We start from the raw sequence: 20,641 nt of genomic DNA, 5'->3' as shown, positions 1-20,641 counted from the left end.
CCTACTAAAAAAAATCCTTTTATTTAATCGTATTTATATATTTATCATAAATGTATCATTTATTCATATTACCTTACCATACGACCATATAACCCTAACCCTAAATATTTCTGACACGTCACCGGTCCGTAGCTTTCCATTCGCTTGTGAGCTACTCCATAAAGAAAGTTAAAAGTCCCAATGAGCAACACACACATTTGGGTGGGGTAAAATTTGTCCTCTGCATTTGACCCATCCCCATGTGATCGAGGCTTCTGTAGTGTCGTGGTTTTGTCTTCTGGGCTCTCACTCCAGCGACATGGGTTTGAGTCTGGGTGCAGCCTAAAGAATAAATTTGCAACACAGTTGATCGTGTATTTCCCCACTTAACCATCCACCTCCCTGAAGCTTAGGGTTGGGTTTAGAGCTAAGGTTAGGTTTAGAGCTAATGTTTGGGTTAGAGCTGGGGCTAGGGTTAGTGCTAAGGTTAGAGATAGAGCTAGCGTTAGGATTAGGGTTAGAGCTAGGGTTAGGATTAGGGTTAGAGCTAGGGTTAGAACTAGAGCTAGCGTTAGGATTAGAGGGTTAGGGTTAGGATTAGGGTTAGAGCTAGGTTTAGGGTTTGGGCTAGGGTTAGGGTTAGGGGACCTTGTATAATGCGCAAGGTCGGGAACCTTTTTGACTAAGAGAGCCATGAAAGCAAAAAATTGGGAAATTTATTTCAGTGAGAGCCATATAATATATTTTAAAAGTGAATTCAACTAAATGTCAGTATAATAAGCCTCTTGAATTTATTCTTTTAAATAATGTTGTTATAACACTCATCATTACAGAACAGTTCTTGCCGACAGAGGCATGTCTTGTATCCGTTTCATTATCTTGTCTTCAAAGTCCGCTTTATTGTCAATCTCTTCACATGTCAAGACGCGCAAAGAAACCGAAATTACGTTTTCTCTATCCCACGGTGACGAGACATATTACACGATAGACATACAAGTAAACGACACAATACAAAAACAAGAAGGCACAAACATTAAATAATAAGAATGTTGAATAAATAAACAGATAACACAATAAATAAGAGGAGCAAAACGGAGCCAGTGTGCATACAGCAGACAGTAAGCGTAGCGCAAACGTACAGGACGCTTTGTTCGGAAGATCATGAAAAAGTTCATTGGCTACATCCAGCACGAACGTTTTAGCATACTCGCCAATATTTTATTTTATCTGCGAGCCATATGCAATCATCAAAAGAGCCACATCTGGCTCGCGAGCCATAGGTTCCCGACCCCTGGGTTAGTGCTAGGGTTAGCTCGCCATTTTCTCGACTCGTACTCGCACTCTTAGGGTTAGCTCTAAGCCTTACCCTAACCCTAGCTCTAACCCTAACCCTAGCCACAGCTCTAACCCAAACACTAGCTCTAAACCTAACCCTAGCTCTTAACCTAACCCTAAGCTTTAGGGAGGTGTGCCGTTTTTTTCCGTGTATAGTGCGCCCCCGTGTGTAGTACGCACCCCTAAAAATGGCATGCTGATGCTGGAAAAAAGCTTGTACCCATGTACAATTTTTTTTTTTAATTTTTTTTTTTTTTTTAAGTCCCAATGATCGTCACACACGCAGGGAGGCAATGGGTCCCATTTTTAGTCTTTGGTATGGTCTTAACTAGGCTGGATGTCATTTTTTTTGTTGGCGTTGATTTCTCCGACTGCCCGTAAACGCACCACCGCGTCTGACACGAGAGCATTGCGGTCGCATGGAGCGTGTTTGAAGTGAACAGCAGAGAAGAAAGGAACAAGGCAAAGTGTTGTGAAATAAAATATTACCTGTAATACGGATTTAGGTAGAGAACTGAACTCTCGCTCTTTATATAGCTGACGTGTCTTGCGCATCCGTTCTGCGCATCTGTAATGGCGGCCTCCGTATGATATCCGGTTTGCGGTGACAGAGCCGTCGCTGAAATTTAGAAGATATTTTTAAAGTCCTGATGTACTTTCTAAAATTTAAGTGGACCTCAGTGCGCACTGCGCAGGGAGCTTAATTTGGTGCAGCGCGCCGGGCGCTCACTGTCGCATTGCTTAAAGAGCGCCTTTGTGTTTTAGGATGAACAGCAGAGACCAAAGGAACAAGGCAAAGTGTTGTGAAATAAAATATTACCTGTAATACGCATTTTGTTATTTGCTGATTGAAACTGCTAATTAAACTGTGAATTGAAACTAATAGGAAGAAAACAACTCTCGCTCTTTATATAGCTGACGTGTCTTGCGCATCCGTTCTGTGCATTTAATTTCACAACACTTTGCCTTTCTTCTCTGCTGTTCACTTCAGACACTCTCGTATCAGACGCTTGCTCGATCACCTTGGGGGGCGCGGTGCTATTCTTGGGGGGGCGCGTGTGACCCTGGGGAACAGGCTTTTTTTTTGGCAGTACTAGAAGAAAGTGTAATTGCGCGTTTACTACAGCAGGGGGCAGTGGCGCTCTCATTGTTACTTCTGTGACGTTTGCGACAGTGCAACATTTCACGACTTACAAGACAAGTTAGGATAGTCACGGTGGGGAGGGGGGGCGCGAATAGTTTTCTTCTTGCTAGGGGGGGGGCGTAACAGAAAATAATTGAGAAGCACTGGTTTACGGGCAGTCGGAGAAATCAACGCCAACAAAAAAAATGACATCCAGCCTAGTTAAGACCATACCAAAGACTATAAAAATGGGACCCATTGCCTCCCTACGTGTGTGACGATCGTTGGGACTTAAAAAAAAAAAAAAAAAATTGAAAAAATTTTTGTACCCATGTATAATGCGCACCCCAGATTTTAGGACAATAAATTAGTTAAATTTTGCGCACTATACACGGAAAAAAACACTATGGTTAGTTATATGGGGCACGAGCCACTAGTGTTGCAAATTTATTTTTTCGGCCACACCCAGATTCAAACCTGTGTCGCTGGGGTGAGAGCCCAGAGGACTAACCCACTACACTACGGAAGCCTCGATCACATGGGGATGGGTCAAATGCAGGGCATAATAATTTTTTTGGGCCCCACCAAAATTGAAACCCGTGTTGCTGGGGGTGAGAGCCCAGAGGACCAACAACTCCACTAAGGAAGCCTGGCTCTCAATACCCGGAATGAATATGGTTTGATGGAGTAACTCACAAGCGAATGGTCAACCTTTATTTACGCCAGGGAAAAATCATGGCCAAAGCTTAATTGAAAGTGAAAAGTGCCACACCCGCCCTCACCCCCACTTTCTGTTTGATCTGTGATGTCACACGGACACTCCTTTAGGTACGTCGCCATTTTCAAGCGTACCTAAAAACACGTCAGTTCATTAGAGAAAAATGATGGCCAAAGCTGAACTGAAAGTGAAAAGTGCCACACCCGCCCTCACCTGTTGCTGTAACGTCACACAGTTAACCAAATGTCCAATTTTTGCTATTTAAAAACTACTACAAGTGTTATAAAATCAAGATCACCCAAAGAGAAGCATCATCTCCCCGTTGTTGCATCCCTTATGTAATAAAGTTAGCCGTGCATTAAAGAAGTGTTGTTTCAGTGAGTTGTTCTTTCTTTCCTTGGCAAATGGCATTTCGACATTCTGACTTATATAGTTCACGCCAGGAGGGAGACGCAACACCTTCACTGACTAATCCGTTGATGCACAAGAAGGCATTTCACTCCTTGACTCGTCCGCAAAGTCCGGATTCGTTCCCTCACTGATCCGTTCTCGCGATGAACTGGAAATGCAAATCACACACGTTACGTCACTGACTCGTAAAGTCCCTCCTCCATCTAACGCTCGCTGGCGCTGCTGATTGGCTGATTTTCTTCTTCGTTTTGTTTTACGGCGAGGTAGCACCAGCTTCAATGGGCATCACTTTAGGAAGTGATTCGTTAACTCTCGTTCACTGAAAAGATTCGTTCTTTTTGAACGAGTTGTTCACTCACAAGCCAACACTATTTGAAATCTTTTTGACATTTCAGCGAGCTTACATTAAGAGAGGGAGGAAACGCAGCAAACACCTCACGTGCAGAGGTGCAGGTGTTACCTCGAGGAGGCGGAGCTCGGCAAATGAAGTTGATAGTAATCATACCAACTTTGACCTTGCCCTTTATGTTTTGCCGTGAATGTTTGAAGGGATTCCTTTTGTTTGTAGCGCATTTAGTATTTGCATTAGGTCCATCAACATGCACTGAGAGCTGCACAGCTGCAGCCACAAGGGAAATGATGACTGAAACCTCGAAAACCAAAGGAGCCAGCCACATTTCCTTTTTTTTTTTCATCTTCTATCTGGCATGCGATTAGATGGCATGTCATGCTATTTCACTTATCTAACGTGTTTCTTTTCAGCGCCGGTTCTATTGGGTTTTTGGATTTTTTCTCGACACCATTTGTTGGAATAATTTAAGTAAAGCCTTGTCATTTATGAGTTTATGGCTTTCCTTTCATCTAGGTTCTTTCTCTTGAGTGACTTTTGATCTCTGTCAGCCATATGTGTCCTTCCTGTCCTTATGTTATCTGTGTGTTTTTGTTCCTGTAAGAGGTAAACACAGTTTGACGTGGTTGCGTACAAGTTATCCCATATTTACTCAAGTCTTGTTCAAGGGTTTCGGACAAGTCACTCATTGTTATTGCGTGTTAATTTACTAAGTAGATCAAGTCTAGCCAAGGTTTAGTTGCATTGTTCCACAGGAGTTATCTGATCTTGCTCGCGGACGACTCGGCCATGACAACTGGAGAAGAACAGATGGACAAACTCTGCAGGGGTCACGGGCCCACAATGAAGTGCTAATTCACACCACACTACATTCCTTAGCTAATCAGCGTTGCTACAGACACAATCGCCCCTCCCTTTAGTGTAGCAACGCCTCTGTAACCAGGGCAACCAAAACATTAAATAGAGGAGCACGTGGAGGGAGAACTCAGAATGGATGGAGATTGTAACCGAGTTTCCTCTCTATCGTTCTCCTCGCGAGAAAAGGCTTAATATTCTGTCTCACTTGTGGTTTGTTTGCGGTTGCTCTTCTCTTAATAGTTATTCAGTCATTGAAATAAACCTGACAGCATTCCTGCAAAAATTCCACCTTTCTGCATATTAAGTTGCAGATTTGTTAGGATTTGACAACAATATGTAATTGAGCTAGACACTGCCTCCAATAGAATTGGAACTCGTTTTTATTTTTCCAGCAGACCAAAATGAACCTAATATTTTTTTTGTATTTTTATTTTTTTAATATATCATTGCTGTGTCATGGCAATATGATTGACAGCTCACACCGGCGGTGTAGGGGCCATTCCAGCTTCGTCACCCGCCCACTCTCCCTCCCTCTCTCCTTCCTTCCTTCCTTCCTTCCTTCCTCTCTCTCTTTCTTTCTCTCTTTCTTTCTTTCGTTCTTTCTTTCTTTCCATCCTTCTTTCCTTCCTTTCTTCTTTTCTTTCTTCTTTTCTTTCCTTCTTTCCTTCTTACCTTCCTTCCTTCCTTCCTTCCTTCCTTCCTTCCTTCCTTCCTTCCTTCCTTCCTTCCTTCCTTCCTTCCTTCCTTCCTTCCTTCCTTCCTTCCTTCCTTCCTTCCTTCCTTCCTTCCTTCCTTCCTTCCTTCCTTCCTTCCTTCCCCTGCGACTCCCACCTCCCCCTCCGGGCGTCAGTGACGTGCACTTTGAGAGCGGGACCTGCCCTCCCGTCGCCATTTTTTCGACTCGTACTCGCACTCTTCGGCGGGCGCTCACTGTCGCATTGCTTAAAGAGCGCCTTTGTGTTTTAGGATGAACAGCAGAGACCAAAGGAACAAGGCAAAGTGTTGTGAAATAAAATATTACCTGTAATACGCATTTTGTTATTTGCTGATTGAAACTGCTAATTAAACTGTGAATTGAAACTAATAGGAAGAAAACAACTCTCGCTCTTTATATAGCTGACGTGTCTTGCGCATCCGTTCTGTGCATTTTATTTCACAACACTTTGCCTTTCTTCTCTGCTGTTCACTTCAGACACGCTCCATGCGACCGCAATGCTCTCGTATCAGACGCTTGCTCGATCACCTTGGGGGGCGCGGTGCTATTCCTGGGGGGGCGCGTGTGACCCTGGGGAACAGGCTTTTTTTTTGGCAGTACTAGAATAAAGTGTAATTGCGCGTTTACTACAGCAGGGGGCAGTGGCGCTCTCATTGTTACTTCTGTGACGTTTGCGACAGTGCAACATTTTACGACGTACAAGACAAGTTAGGATAGTCATGGTGGGGAGGGGGGGGCGCGAATAGTTTTCTTCTTGCTAGGGGGGGGGGGGGGGGCGTAACAGAAAATAATTGAGAAGCACTGGTTTAACCGGAGGCAAATCCGGAGGGGTCCACTGCACCGATGTGACCAATGCTAGCCGGACCATGTTGTTCAATATTCACACGATGGACTGGGACCCGGAGCTGTGCAAGTATGACACCTAGTGGTCACCCGTGTACGTGCAACATTAGCTCCGCGACCCTTCACTTGTGCTTTTTCTTGATTCCAATCAGATATTTTGGTATCCCAATGGAGATTCTGCCCCGAGTGAGAAGTTCTTCTGAAATCTACGGCCTCATGGTGAGCCACCGTCACAATTTTTTTTTTCTTTTTAATATTGCCAGGCCGCTTCCGAAATAACCAGAGCTGTTGCGAGTGCATGAACGTTGACTGAGAAACTCTTGTCGGCATTATTTTTGTGTGCCATTGTCTCCCCTCTCTCACCGGTAGAAAATAAGTTCTAGCTGGGTAAGTCATTTTGTAACTCGCCACTTCCCTCATCGGGCTAAAGTTAGTCACCCGGCCGCTTCCGTTCCGCACGCTCATTTCCAACTTCTATTGCCGAGCTAGTTTGCTGGGGCAGTTTTGAAGAATGCAAAGGCAAAATGTGCCGTTCTAATTGAATGTAAACATTCTTACGCTGCCATTTGGAAATGGGCTGTTTGGCTTTGCTTCTCATGTGACCTGACGCTCGCCATCTTCTGCATGAATAAATCTCTTCACTCCTTCAACGCGCCTCACAAAGGAGTGAAGACATTGATCCATGTCCACTTGAACACTGCTCTGTTTAAAAATGTATCCTTGTCCCTGTGTTTTTTGTTTTTTTTTAAAGATATTTTTGTTTATTTGTTGGACAAGAATTTGTTTTGCTGGGCATTTTCCGAGATATTCCTTGTTAAAATTGAACATTATTTGTGGGGAAAGCAGAGAGCTCATGCAACCTGCGCTATTTAAATCAATATCACCATAAGGTGCCTTTGAGACGTCACCAAGAACAACCCTTTTCCATTGAACTTCATATTTATTCCATATAGTCGATGTATTACTGTTTGAATTGCATATCGGTAAAACACCCCATTCACTTGAAAGAAATGAATCAATGCACCGCAAGTGGAATTTGCTGACATCCAACTACACACAAATGATGGCAAATTATAAAATGGTGTCTTTTTTCCAAACTCAAAAGTTCTATAACTAAAGAATTGCGATGAGGACACCAGTGGCACCTTATCGGGATATGAAGGTGTTTAATATTGCTTTATGGCAGCTGTTATTTGCCTCAATGTGGTCAAATAATCTGGGGAAGGTGGTTTCACATGAGCACCAAAATTTTGTGTTTGAGCATTTTCGCAATAGAATCTACCTGGGCCTTTCATTCAATGTCACCTGTGAATGTGCTTTCGTCTATTATTATTATTATTAATTAGTGACAAGAAATAAACGACAGTCCACTCAATGAATGTTGTGTGATCGCTTGGCAGAAATCAGGAGCGCTTTCCGGCATTCCCATTTCAGGGGTAAGTATTTCTCCATTTTTTTTCAGCCCGTGCAAATGGCCGCAAATGTAACGCTTGTGTTTTTCCTCGTTAGTGTCTTGGCGATCAGTCGGCAGCGCTGGTTGGACAGATGTGCTTCCAGGACGGGCAAGCCAAAAACACGTAAGTGCGCGCGCCATGTGGCTAAGATTAAAAAAAATATATACCGTAATTTTCGGACTATAAGTCGCACCGGAGTATAAGTCGCACCGGAGTATAAGTCGCACCAGCCATAAAATGCCCAAAAAAGTGAAAAAAAACCATATATATGTATACAAGTCGCTCCTGAGTATAAATCGCCCCCACCCAAACTATGAAAAAAAACGCGACTTATAGTCCGAAAATTACGGTATATATTTAAATGTTTTTTTATTTAATTTTTTTTTACTAATTATTAGTATTTTTTATCATTTTATCTACATTTTTTTTATAATTATCATTAAATACTATTTAATACGAAAATTACGGTATATATTTACGTATTTTTTTATTTAATTTTTTTTACTAATTATTAGTATTTTTTATAATTTTATTTACATTTTTTAAAATAATTATCATTAAATACTGTTGGTGATATATTAGTGAGAATGACTTATTTGATGATTTTTTTTTTTTTTTTTTTTTAAACCTCTCCAAATGCCCAGGCACATCTGTACCTTTAAGAAAAAAAAAAATCCAGCCCTTGAGCACAATACAATGCACTTGGAACTGGCTCCCTAGAAATTGACCAACAAGGAAGTACAGTGTGGTGTGGCACCCTTTGGACTTATTTCCTCATTACTGGGACCAGGCATAGACAAAAACACAGCTTGACAGCCAAGGTAGGCACAAATGGAAAACAAATGCTCAATACTCAACATTATGCTTCTTATATTGAAGAAATGTACTTTTGTTTTGCTTGGCATATCCAAGTTAATCACTGCACAAGAGCTGCAGATGAGGAACCGGCTCTGTCAGTTTTTCAATACAATCTAATCATGCAGCCTCAAAGTGTTGCATCATTCAAACATTTCCTATGGATTTCTTTTCTTCTAAATGCTAAATATAAATGGGAAAGCGAAATCCAAATGTTAAATCAAAATCCCAAGTCTTTGGGACGGGAGCAAAAGTAACCAGTAACCAGTTGGCACCAAAATAAAAGCTCAAGGTGGTCAGAGTCTCTTAAAAAAACTTTGTATGGAAGGATATCTGTGCCATCAGAGTTTTAATTCCAATTTCTAACGCAATTTTTTTTCAGCATTGAAATTTCTAATATTGAATTTTTCCAGCATCAAAATTCAATGTAAAAAAAAAAGGTCAACATCTCGAAATGGTCAACTGTAAAAATATTTAACCTAAAATAAATCAGTATAAAAGTCTAAAAAATTTACAATGAAAAAAAAAATTAAACTGGAAAAAAATTTTGCTAAAAATTGCCCGCCAAAAAATCTGCTAAAAAAATCTGCAAATTTAAAAAAAAATCTGCAAAAAAAGAAAATCTGAAACATCTGGGTACTGTATTAAATGTCACTTTTCAGCATCAAAATTCAATGTAAAAAAAAAAGTCAACATCTTGAAATGATCAACTGTAAAAATATTTAACCTAAAATAAATCAGTGCAAAAAAAGTCAGTCTAAAAAAATTAACAATGAAAAAAAAATTTAAACTGGAAAAAAAAATCTGCTAAAAATTGCCTGCCAAAAAATCTGCTAAAAAAATGTGCCTGCAAAAAAAAAAAAAGAAAAAAATCTGCAAAATAAAAAAAAAAAAACAGAAACATCTGTATTAAATGTCACTTTTGTAAAAGTTGTGGGACTTCAAACAAAGTTTCTCCAAACACAGGTAGAAAATTCTCCCCAAGTCATGTCTAGGGCTGACCTCCAGAAAAGGAAACGTTTGCCGGATGAAATCCCTGTAAGTCCACCGAAGATCCCTCCTTGCACCTACCTGCCTGGTCCTGAGCCACCCCCTCCCCAGGAGTATCAGCTCACATTATTTCAGTGGCAAATCCAACAAGAAGCGCGCAAGTTTGAAGGAGTCGCTCCCGAGTTGCTGAGCAAACAAGATGGAGACGGTGACACGTAAGTACACCTTCATTTTTCTCCAGCCACTTTGATAAGATGCATTCCAGACCACTTTGGACATGTTGTCCCTGTTGCAGATGTCTTCACATAGCTGTGGCCCAAGGCAGAAGAGCTCTGGCCTACATGCTTGCTTCCAAGATGGCCGTCTACGGTGCTTTAGAGGTGAAAGAGCACAATGGGCAGGTAGCGGAGCTCCTCTTGGTCTCCATCAAGTCTCTTCACAATCTTACAAATGTGTGGTAAAAATGAACAGCGTTGAGGTACGAGTGAAAATATGCATGCCACCTTCTTGTTCGCTTCAGACGCCGCTTCAGGTGGCCGCGGCGGCCAATCAGCACCTCATCGTAGGTGACCTGCTAGAGCACGGAGCAAATGTCAACACCGCAGACCTGTGGGGCCGCTCACCTCTGCACATTTGCGCTGAGAAAGGATTCCACCTCTGTCTTCAGGTTTGGAGTTGATCATTTTGGAAAAATGACTTTTTATATCGTGAAATTTAGGGCATGCCCTTTTATTGACCTGAAAACTAACCAGGGCCCAAAGAGTTGCCTCATATAGAAAACTTTGTCCAAAGAATGTACTCCAAATAGTTGCAACTCAACACCCTTTGCAGATTTTTCCAATATATATATATTTTTTCTGTTTTAAACGTTTTTGGAGGGAGGAAACTCAGTTTGAAAAATGTTTGTTGGAATGGGTGTCAATTAAATGCAGGTTTATATAATGCATATAAATTACCTCAATTCAATTTTTCAATTAAACAAACAAACAAACAAAAACAAATCCCCCTCTACCAGCCACAAAAAAATCTAAAAACGCTGTAAATATTGAACACAAATGACGACTTGAGTCAATTTAGTTTTCTTTGCGTTTGCGTTGTTGTATTATGCTGCCATCTAGTGGTCAAGTCATATACACTTGAGCTGCAATGAATTAATCATGACACAAATTGTCTAACTCTTTATATTGTACCTAATATTTTTGTTATTAAGTTTGTTATTGAAAACATAACAAAAATGTTTTATTTTTTGGAAGCTGGACACAAATTATTATTATTTTATGTGAGATAATGAAGTGCGAATGAGTTGCCTACACTGGTCTGCATTTTTGATACTTTGTGAATCCACAGATCATCTGGAGGACTTTCTCCGGATGTTTACAGATGATTAATACAGAAATGTGGAATTTTGAGGGTAGGTTCTTTCTTTTTCCATCACTGAGCCACAGCAGCACAAGTGTACACTTCCAATTCTTCTTTGTATTCCAAAGGTCAAACTTCGCTTCATGTTGCCGTGTTGTCTCACAATGCGGTTGAAAACGAGTGGAGGACTGGCGCCGGGGACTGGCACCAGAAAAATGAGTTGCTGCAAAGAAAACACATTCATGTTCAATGTGTGGAGGCCCTGTTGTACATGGGGGCCTCCTGTGGGACTCAGGTAAGTTGTCCACAAAACACAAACTAGATCCACTTCTCACTTGAGTCACATGACACCGGGAAGGGAAAATGGCTGAGGGTGTCATTTTACTTCCGACAGGACTTAAAAAGCGGTTATACATGTTGGCACATGGCAGCCGAAGAAGCCAATTGTCAGCTGTTGAGCATCTTCCTCCAGCGGCCGTCTGCCGTGAGCAGCCTCGACCACAAGGTGACACCAAAGAGCGTTAAGCGCGTCGCATGGTATGATGAGGATCCAAAAAGGAAATACCGTATTTTTCCATGTATAATGCGCAAAATTTAACCAATTTATTATTTATTTATTAAAAAAAAAACAACAACTCTACTTTGAAACCCTAACCTAAGTTGGAAACACTCGTTAAAAACCCTAACCCTAGTTGGAGACCCTACTTTGAAACCCTAACGCACACACACACACACACAGACACACACCTCCCAGGTCAACAATTGTGAAGAATGTCTCACTTTGTACTCATCACAGAGCTTCAGCGGCAACACAGCCCTACACATCGTCAGCGCCTTACAAAACCATCCCACTCAGCTTCAGGCGTTGAAGCTACTGATGGCAGGTGGAGCCGACCCCACCGCCAGAAACTTGGAGAACGAGCTCCCCTGGCACCTGGCGCCTGCAGGTCACGCTGGTGAGATGGTAAGGTCAAAACAATCTTCAAGCCCAAGCAACCATTTCAGAAGAACATCCACGGGCACCTTGAAAACATGCAAATCAGTCCCCCTTTTGTTTTCTTCTGCGTTTCCATTCTTTTTCTCATGTATTTATTTCTATCTTCAGGTGCGTCAGATCCTGAGAGGCCAACACCTTGATGCTTAAAACAGAACACTGTCAGTCAGACAGTCGATCATAAAATAATATTTGCCTCACAAGGCAGATGGCGGTTGTTTCAGTGAAACAAATCATTTTGATGTAATACTCAATGAGCTCAAAAACACACACACACTTACAAACACACACACACGACGTATATATAACAATAATAATGAGTGGCTCGGTTATTCACACATTTCTTTCTATAATACACCTACGCTAGTGTTGGCTCGTGAGTGAACGGTTTGTTCAAAAGAACGAATCTTTTCAGTGAACGAGAATGACCGAATCACTTCCTAAAGTGATTCGTTCTTTTTTCAGTTCACATGACTTCAACCAGTAGGTGTCAGTAATGCCCATTGAAGCTGGTGCCACCTTGCCGTAAAACAAAACAAAGAAGAAAATGACGTCACTTCCCGTTCACGAACGAGTAGTGAATTGCTTTTCTTGTTCACCAACGAAAGAATCTGTCAGTGAACGAATCAGTCAGTGAACGAATCAGTCAGTGAACGAATCAGTCAGTGAACGAATCAGTCAGTGAACGAATCAGTCAGTGAACGAATCAGTCAGACAGTGAACGTGTTGCGTCTTCCTCCTGGCGTGAACTATGTAAGCCAGTAGTTTTTAAACAACGTGTATGCATATATACGCCTAAATATTGTTATCCAATATATCTACTACAATTTCACATTGAATTGCTGGTTTGAAATGTACTTTTAATATTATTATTTTTAATAAACATCTATGTTAAAACTTGTCTGGTGTTTAATTCCTTGTTTTAATATTCGCCAATTAAAACATAAAAATCAGATATTTGGTTAACTGCTTTAAATGACAATATATGTAGGTACACCTCATGGACACTTCAATAGGTACACTACACGAGGTAAAAAAAAAAAAAAAAACCCGAATGAGTAGTTAACGTTTACACACTTTCTTATTCATTCTTCTTTTTTTTTTACCTCGTGTAGTGTACCTATTGTAGTGTCCATTAGGTGTACCTAATCCAGTGCTTCTCAATTATTTTCTGTTACGCCCCCCCCCCCCCCCCCTAGCAAGAAGAAAACTATTCGCGCCCCCCCTCCCCACCGTGACTATCCTAACCTGTCTTGTAAGTCGTAAAATGTTGCACTGTCGCAAACGTGACAGAAGTAACAATGAGAGCGCCACTGCCCCCTGCTGTAGTAAACGCGCAATTACACTTTCTTCTAGTACTGCCAAAAAAAAAGCCTGTTCCCCAGGGTCACACGCGCCCCCCCAGGAATAGCACCGCACCCCCCAAGGGGGGCGCACCTCACTATTTGAGAAGCACTGGCCTAGGTGACTGATTCACAATTTGGTTTTGTCTGATATCAGAGATTAAATAAAGAAAACCAACTGGCTGATTGATTTGTTTTAATTGAGAGGAAAAAAAAACAGCAAAAGCATTTCACTAGCTGACCAGGAGATGGCGACAGCGTGGCATCTGAAGACCATGGATTGTTTGTTCTGCTATAGCCTAGGTGACTGATTCACAATTTGGTTTTGTCTGATATCAGAGATTAAATAAAGAAAGCCAACTGGCTGATTGATTTGTTTTAATTGAGAGGGAAAAAAAACAGCAAAAGCATTTCACTAGCTGACCAGGAGATGGCGACAGCGTGGCATCTGATTGTTTGTTCTGCTATAGCCTAGGTGACTGATTCACAATTTGGTTTTGTCTGATAATAGATATTAAATAAAGAAAACCAACTGGCTAATTGATTTGTTTTAATTGAGAGAAAAAAAACATCAGCAAAAGCATTTCACTAACTGACCAGGAGATGGCGACAGCGCGGCAACTGAAGACCATGGATCGTTCTGCTATGCCGGTTTAAAAAAAAAAAAAAAACGTAATTAGCTAGGGGTCAAAGGTCAAAGTTTACGGTTCAAAGTTCACCCAGGGGTCAAAGGTCGGTTCAAAGTTCACGGGGTCATGTGCACATTTTCGATTTTTAACTAGAGTTGAAAGTTCAGGGTTCAAAGGTCACCCAGGGGTCACCACGGGGTCACCGCGGGGTCACCGCGGGGTCACCGCGGGTTCAAAGTTCAGGGTTCACTTTTTTTTTTTTTTTTTTTAGGTTAACCTTTATTTAACCCAGTGCTTCTCAATTATTTTCTGTTACGCCCCCCCCCTAGCAAGAAGAAAACTATTCGCGCCCCCCCTCCCCACCGTGACTATCCTAACTTGTCTTGTAAGTCGTAAAATGTTGCACTGTCGCAAACGTGACAGAAGTAACAATGAGAGCGCCACTGCCCCCTGCTGTAGTAAACGCGCAATTACACTTTCTTCTAGTACTGCCAAAAAAAAAGCCTGTTCCCCAGGGTCACACGCGCCCCCCCAGGAATAGCACCCCCTTGGGGGGCGCGCCCCACTATTTGAGAAGCACTGACCTAATCACAGGCCACTTCAATCGGGAAAAAGCTTACGTGAAAGTGAAAAGTGCCACACCCGCCCCCACCTCCTGATTGGCTGTTTGATCTGTGACGTCACTTGGACACTCCATTAGGTACACCGCCATTTTCAAGTGTACCTAATAACAGGCCACTTTATTAGGGAAATGTCATGGTCAAAGGTCACAGGTGTCAAGCTCTAGTCCTCGGGGCCGCATTCCAACATGTTTTCCAAGATTCTTTTAATATTTTATTTGTTATTTGTTTCACATACGTTACAAATGGATGGCACAAATATTGCTCGGCCAGAACAATAACACGCGAACAACTGTGTCAATAAACATCCAAAATTGCAGAAAGGAATCAACGACAAACGACATGTTGCTTGCTTGGCACATCCAGTTTCACGTTTCAGAGGTATTTTACTCCACTCAATAAAAATCATCTATCTCGACATTGGCTCTTTTTTTCCCCTTAAGGCATGAAATGAGAAAACGAGGCAATGACTATTACTTTATCGCAACAGACACACATTACGTACGTATTCAATACTAAACGAGTACAGAATATTTGAAAATCAAATCATAAATCACAATCAAAATAATAATTTCTATTCATTATATTTCATGATATCATTTGTGCATACAGTAACATGGGCTCTGCTAAAATATACATTCGGTTCTACAAGAGAATAATGAAACAATAATGTCACTGTCACAGTGTTATGTTGTATATTTGTACATTAAAGAGATTTGCTGCTGCCATCGTTTCGTGTTGCAGATATGGCTGTTGCCCATTGTGTGGGCTTCGATTGCTCAGCGCCGTTCTTTATCTGTGGCTTGAATGAAAGTGATGCTACACGTGGGATTCATCCAAGTCCAGGTCAACGGGGGAAAGAGGGAGTCGGCCAGGTGAGCGGCGAGGCGACGGCGCGGGCAGGAGTGGGGTGAGGAGGGGGTTTTCCGTCCCCTCGTCCTTGCCCAGTCGCGGCGGCGTGTCGCTTTGCGGCAGGAGCGCGGCCGTGTCCGAGTCGCCGGGACTCTCTCGGGGACGCGACGCTGTCGGCGGAGGAGGAACCAGCGAGGTTGGCGGGCTGGGGGCTGGTGTCACGCCCAGCACGGGGAGGGGCGGGGGGAGAGGAGAGGCGGTGCGGGACAAAGGGGAGCTGGTTCTGGAGAGGCTTAGTGGGGAGCAGGGATGGGGAGGTGGTGTCGGGGTGGAGGCGCGCGAGATGGACGGGGGCGGGGAAAGACTGCTGCGGAGGCCCCACTGCTCTCGCTTCTCCTTGCTACTCATGGTTGGTGCAACCTACCGAGAAAAAAAAAACTTACAAAGCGGTACTTCTCAAACAGGTTTGAGAAACCCATCAGAATCACCACCTGTGTTTTTGCGGGGCTGTGCAGGTCGGCGATGACGGTGGCTGATGTGACGGAGGGGACCTCCAGTTTGGGAGGCTTGGACACGGCGAGCATGCTCTTCCTGCCTTCGATGGGAACGTCCGCCCCGCCGGGGCTCAAAGACTTGCCGCCTCCCACGCACGTTTGCGGCCTTTGTGTTTCCGTAAAGGTCACCGACCTCTTTTGGTCCCCTTGCGCTGTTGACGACGCACACACACAAGTTCACGAGGTCAACCGCAAGGTCATGGCGGAACGACAAGAACATCAGCAAGGAGGAGGCAGGTGGCGGAAGGCAGGTTGGGGTGCAAGACAGACATGCAGAGCGCCCTACAGTAACTGGGGGAGCTTGCAGATGGAGGGGCGGGCCATTGCAGGGTGGAGAGGAAAGCTTAAGAAGGTCTGGCGTCTCACCTTCACAGTCCAATAAAGTTTCTTCATTTTGAAACAAAAGGCATGAGACAGAACAGAGTGAGAAATGTCAGTTTGGCGTCCGGGGGGAGACAACAAACATTGGAACAGACACGGGGAGTGAAAGGTGGGTGATCTCACAGCGACACCTTTGTTCGACCACTAATTTGAGCTGATTTAGTCGAGTATATGCTGTGTGCTTCTGAAGATAGGTGTTGTTACCCAGTGGTTTATTTTTGGGTTGGATGCTCCTGCGAGTTGTGGAGAGACGAGCTCCAGAACGACCACGGGGCTCATTCTTTGGAATGGACAGCAGGGGGCGCCGCAGCTACAAGAAGAAAGACATTCTTCAATTTGGTCACCTATGTTTTGTTTCTTAACTGGATTCAAATGAAATCATGATTGTGTTACTGTCACTATTTCGTGTTTGGCGTGGTCAGGGTGGAATCTTATTTTATTTATTTATTTATTTATTTATTTATTTATTTATTTATTTATTTATTTATTTATTTATTTATTTATTTATTTGTGCATTTGTGCATTTGTGCATTTGTGTATTTATGTATTATGTATTTAATAAAATAAATTAAAATTTATTAAAATTAATTAATTAATTAATTAAAATAAAAAATTAATTAAAATAAATAAATAAAAATTAATTAAAATAAATAAATAAATTAATTAATTAATTTTACCTGTCTCAGGCCTCTCTTCCTCCCCAGTGGCGGCTGGATGAGTAGGTTTTGTTGGCCGGGCTCGCTCTGTACACTGGCAACCCTGGTAACAAACGAAAATACACAAACATATAACACGAGTGACTGAGAAGCAAGAAGAGGAAAAAAAAAAAAATGCTGGGCCACCTTTGCACCAACTCTTTGAGCACAACTGCAGATCTACTCACTCACTACGCAACACACATTTTGCTATGATTCAAACACAACAAGGGGGCCTGAAGTAGCAACCACTTAACCTGGCCGGCCAAAAAAAAAAATTTGTTTCAATCAAATTGCCACAAAAGAGAAAAACATGTGTTAGGGTTGCTACCTCATTCGGCCCCCTTGCCCCGACAGATTGGTATCCACAGTTGGACGGCCAATTTGATCAGCGAGAAGCCTGATTGACATGTAAACAATGTGACACACCATGGCGCCGATGATGGCTGGAAAGACCCAGAAAAACAGAACACCTTGACCCCGTGACCCTCAAAGTATGCTTGTATTTTTGGTGGCGCAGCTTGGTTAGGAGAGTGCAGCTGATGAGCCGAGAAAATGAGGGTCAGTGCGGAGCTCGAGGGGAAAAGGGGGCGGGGTCACAGACAAACTCACACTTTAATGACAGAGAGAGAGAGAGAAACAGGTAAGTGGGAGGAGTGTGACGGGCCGAGGTGACTCGATTGGATGCGGATGAGTGATCGAACGGAGAGGCAGCCAATAGAGGAGGGCCGCCTGGAGGCCAAGCCCCTCCCACTGCTGGACAGATGAACACATAGAAAGAGGGTGGGGGGATCACTGTACCTAGAGAGGTTACCCTCCTGCAGAAGGCCCTGGGACTCATCTAGCACATTGGGTTCACTGTAAAAAGGGCGGGGAGGGGGGCGAGAGCGGGAGTTTACGTCCACATCCATCAGCACCCATCAGCGTGACTTCCTGGTGGCTTGGCAAGTTTTTAAACATCATTATCAAAAAAAAAGTAAAAAACAATATTGTGATAGAAAAGCAAAAATAATGCTGGGACGTAACTAGGTTCAAATAATTTATATTTGTGAGGAATCTTTACGTTATCGGAGTGGTTATCTTGCAACATTTTAGTTTTAGTCCCAATGTTTGAAAACTGAAACCTGTCCTTTCTACTTAGTCCAAAAGTTTGGCACCCTCAGACCATGACAAAAATAAATAAGATGTATTCTGGATTCAGATCTTGGGGTCTTAAAAAGAATCAGGGAGCAATAAATAGGATAGCATCAGATTTTCCATCTATGGAGTTGGTGGCTGAGTAAGATGGTAACATTTGCTAACTAAGCATTTTTGTTGTTAACAACTTGATAATGACATTAAAGCAGCATGTCAAATTTATTTTCCTTTATCACTACGCACAACTATGTAAGTTAATAAAAGAGGGAAAAATATATTTTCTATCAAAACCACCTTTGCGTAAAAAAATCTTAAAATTATAATTTTTTCAACTTTTAATTTTATTCTATTGGGTAGCTGTTATCAAGTTAATAAAAGAGGGAAAAATATATTTTCTATCAAAACCACCTTTGCATAAAAAATTCTTAAAATGATAATTTTTCCAACTTTTAATTTTATTCTATTGGGTAGCTGTTATCAATTTGATTTTTTTTTTTTGAACGGTATTTACTCAAATACAAAACGCGTGGCGTCCTTTAGCCACCTGTGAGTGACTTGGCGACCTAAATTGTTACCTGTGGCTGGGCAGCATGGTGCTGCGGGGGGCTTCAGGTTGCAAAGCGGCCGAGCCGGTGGCGTGGCTGGAGAATCGGCGTTCGGCTATCAGCCTGGGCAAGAAGGCCTCGTGCTCGCTCACGACGCTGGGGATGCTGATGGAGTCGTCTGGATGGATGGAGAGAGAGAGAACGCCAGAGTTCTTATCATACGCAGCCACACCTACGGGCGGAAGTGAAAGCTTAAAAGGGCTCGGACTCTCTTCGTCGTCCTCATCGGTACGGCTGAGCGTGTCCTGCGAAGGCTGGCGGGACGGCTGGCTGTCCTGCTCCCACACGGTGCCGGTGCCCGTGTTGGAGCGCGACATGGTGGCCAAACTGAGGCGGTAGGCCGAAGTGGAGGTGCCCACTGTGCTGATAGACGTCTTGCCCTGGTAGGCTACAAATCGACCGCTCGCTTCAGAACGTGATCAGAGGACACGGAGAAACACGAGAGATTCTGACCGGAGCCGCTGTGAACGGCCTCCTTGAGGATCTTCAGCTCATTGTTGAATTCCGCAAACAGCGAGCTCTTGCACAGAGGGCGAGGGATGAATCGCCGCTCCAGCTGGTCGGCGATGTGGTGACGCGCCGTGATCTCCTCCTGCGAGTCGGCCGGCTGCGCCAATAACTGGACGCGGATGGAAGACGTGAGGACACGTTGCAAAGAGATGAAAGGAAGTCGACGGCGGCACCGCTGCGTCACCTTGCATTGTATGAAGGGTCTCAGTAGGACAAAGATGGGGATGCGGGTTCTCACGATGAAGTCAATGAAGTCCCAGAAGGCCAGACCGCCCACCTTCCTGAGAGCCATCTCTTTCACCTGCAGACTCAGACGATACCACTGGTTCCCCAGAGAGCGCTCGAAGCACACCAGGACCACTTTCAGAGCTGTGGATGAAAGAAGAAACATCACATCAGAGCTTCTGAAGCATGTCGTGTCATTTATAATGCATACCAAGATACGCCGCCTGGCTGGTGGACTCAGCCAGACCCTCTCTGCGAAGGTCCTTCCCCGTGTCGCCGGGGGTGGAGCAGTGAGCCGGCGAAGCGTCCAGCATGAAGTTCTTGGTGCGGGACGTGGAGATGATGCGTGGCGGTAGCAGAATGTTAATGACCGTCTGCAGGAGCAGGAAGATCTCCGGCTGCTCCAGGTGGGGGCTGTCTATGAGAGGCACAAGTCGAGAATCATCGTTTTTTTTGGGGCTATATTCAGAAATGAAACATCGAAATGTAATAATAATAATAATAATAAATAATGATAATAATAACAAAAACATTCATAATAATAAAAACAGCTGAATATAATAATAGTAATAGAAAAATAACAATAATTAATAACAAAATCTGAATATAATAGTAATAATAAATAATAATAACAATAACAACAAAATTATTATTAATAATAACAACAAACACATTATTATTATTAATAATATTAATACCTTTGCTCCCAGACCCAACAGTGAGCACAAAGGGGATCAGCAAGTTTAGCAGCATCCCCTCTCGCCTCTCCTGATTGGTGAAAGGTGAGATCATCTGGCTGAGCGGGAAGTCTTCCTTCAAGGCCTGTACGAAAAAGAAATATCAACAGCCACAACGACAAGCGCTTCTCAAACGTGCTTTGAAGAACGCTACCTGGATCTGTAAGGCCACCAAGCGCACCACCGCTGTGCTGAAAGGGAGCGGCGGGGAGAGGTAAGGGCTGAGATGGAGCAGAGGCAAGCCGTCCGCAACACTGGATGGGCCCACCACGCCCATCACCTGTACGCAACAAAACAAATGTGTCAAAGCCATCGTAGTGCTAAGTGATCAAATATTAGGGCACAAAAAAATGGAACTTGGAAATGAAAA

The 20,641-nt window shown here is 43.1% G+C and overlaps 3 protein-coding genes across 15 annotated transcripts in view; 2 read left to right on the top strand and 1 right to left on the bottom strand.

Moving 5' to 3' along the window:
* The first annotated feature begins 6,259 nt into the window (after positions 1-6,259).
* Positions 6,260-8,568, top strand: LOC133150139 (glycerol kinase-like). 2 transcript variants are annotated; one of them, XM_061272470.1, is made up of 6 exons: positions 6,260-6,401; positions 6,484-6,550; positions 6,701-6,718; positions 7,732-7,767; positions 7,841-7,908; positions 8,430-8,568. In XM_061272470.1, the coding sequence occupies exons 1-6, from the start codon at positions 6,355-6,357 to the stop codon at positions 8,503-8,505; spliced, it is 312 nt and encodes a 103-aa protein (XP_061128454.1). In that variant the 5' UTR covers positions 6,260-6,354; the 3' UTR covers positions 8,506-8,568. The 2 variants fall into 2 exon arrangements, with proteins under 2 accessions (XP_061128454.1, XP_061128455.1); XM_061272471.1 differs by lacking the exon at positions 6,701-6,718.
* LOC133150138 (NF-kappa-B inhibitor zeta-like) lies at positions 8,479-12,884 on the top strand. Its single transcript, XM_061272468.1, has 9 exons — positions 8,479-8,606; positions 9,607-9,845; positions 9,926-10,031; positions 10,151-10,297; positions 10,978-11,041; positions 11,118-11,284; positions 11,384-11,494; positions 11,786-11,953; positions 12,095-12,884. Exons 2-9 carry the CDS (start codon positions 9,628-9,630, stop codon positions 12,131-12,133), a joined length of 1,020 nt encoding a protein of 339 aa, XP_061128452.1. The 5' UTR covers positions 8,479-8,606; positions 9,607-9,627; the 3' UTR covers positions 12,134-12,884.
* Positions 12,885-14,782: 1,898 nt separating this feature from the next.
* Positions 14,783-20,641, bottom strand: part of LOC133150172 (protein unc-80 homolog) — a 31,673-nt gene continuing 25,814 nt past the window's right edge. For 8 of the 12 annotated variants that reach the window (XM_061272521.1, XM_061272525.1, XM_061272522.1 and 5 more), the window contains 13 exons: positions 20,426-20,551; positions 20,233-20,356; positions 19,746-19,952; positions 19,494-19,678; positions 19,253-19,418; positions 19,008-19,187; positions 18,770-18,917; positions 17,859-17,915; positions 17,040-17,121; positions 16,567-16,672; positions 16,348-16,368; positions 15,919-16,133; positions 14,783-15,847 (listed from right to left, as the gene is read on the bottom strand). In XM_061272521.1, the coding sequence (XP_061128505.1) occupies positions 15,395-15,847; positions 15,919-16,133; positions 16,348-16,368; positions 16,567-16,672; positions 17,040-17,121; positions 17,859-17,915; positions 18,770-18,917; positions 19,008-19,187; positions 19,253-19,418; positions 19,494-19,678; positions 19,746-19,952; positions 20,233-20,356; positions 20,426-20,551 (2,070 nt within the window). In that variant the 3' untranslated portion in view covers positions 14,783-15,394. The remainder of the gene's footprint in view (positions 15,848-15,918; positions 16,134-16,347; positions 16,369-16,566; positions 16,673-17,039; positions 17,122-17,858; positions 17,916-18,769; positions 18,918-19,007; positions 19,188-19,252; positions 19,419-19,493; positions 19,679-19,745; positions 19,953-20,232; positions 20,357-20,425; positions 20,552-20,641) is intronic. The other 4 variants (XM_061272527.1, XM_061272529.1, XM_061272533.1 and 1 more) reach the window with 2 other exon arrangements.

This window comes from Syngnathus typhle, linkage group LG2, assembly GCF_033458585.1.
Source record: "Syngnathus typhle isolate RoL2023-S1 ecotype Sweden linkage group LG2, RoL_Styp_1.0, whole genome shotgun sequence".
Lineage (NCBI taxonomy): Eukaryota > Metazoa > Chordata > Actinopteri > Syngnathiformes > Syngnathidae > Syngnathus > Syngnathus typhle.
Note: the sequence above shows the minus strand (reverse complement) of the source record. Positions and strands in the feature narration are given on the sequence as shown.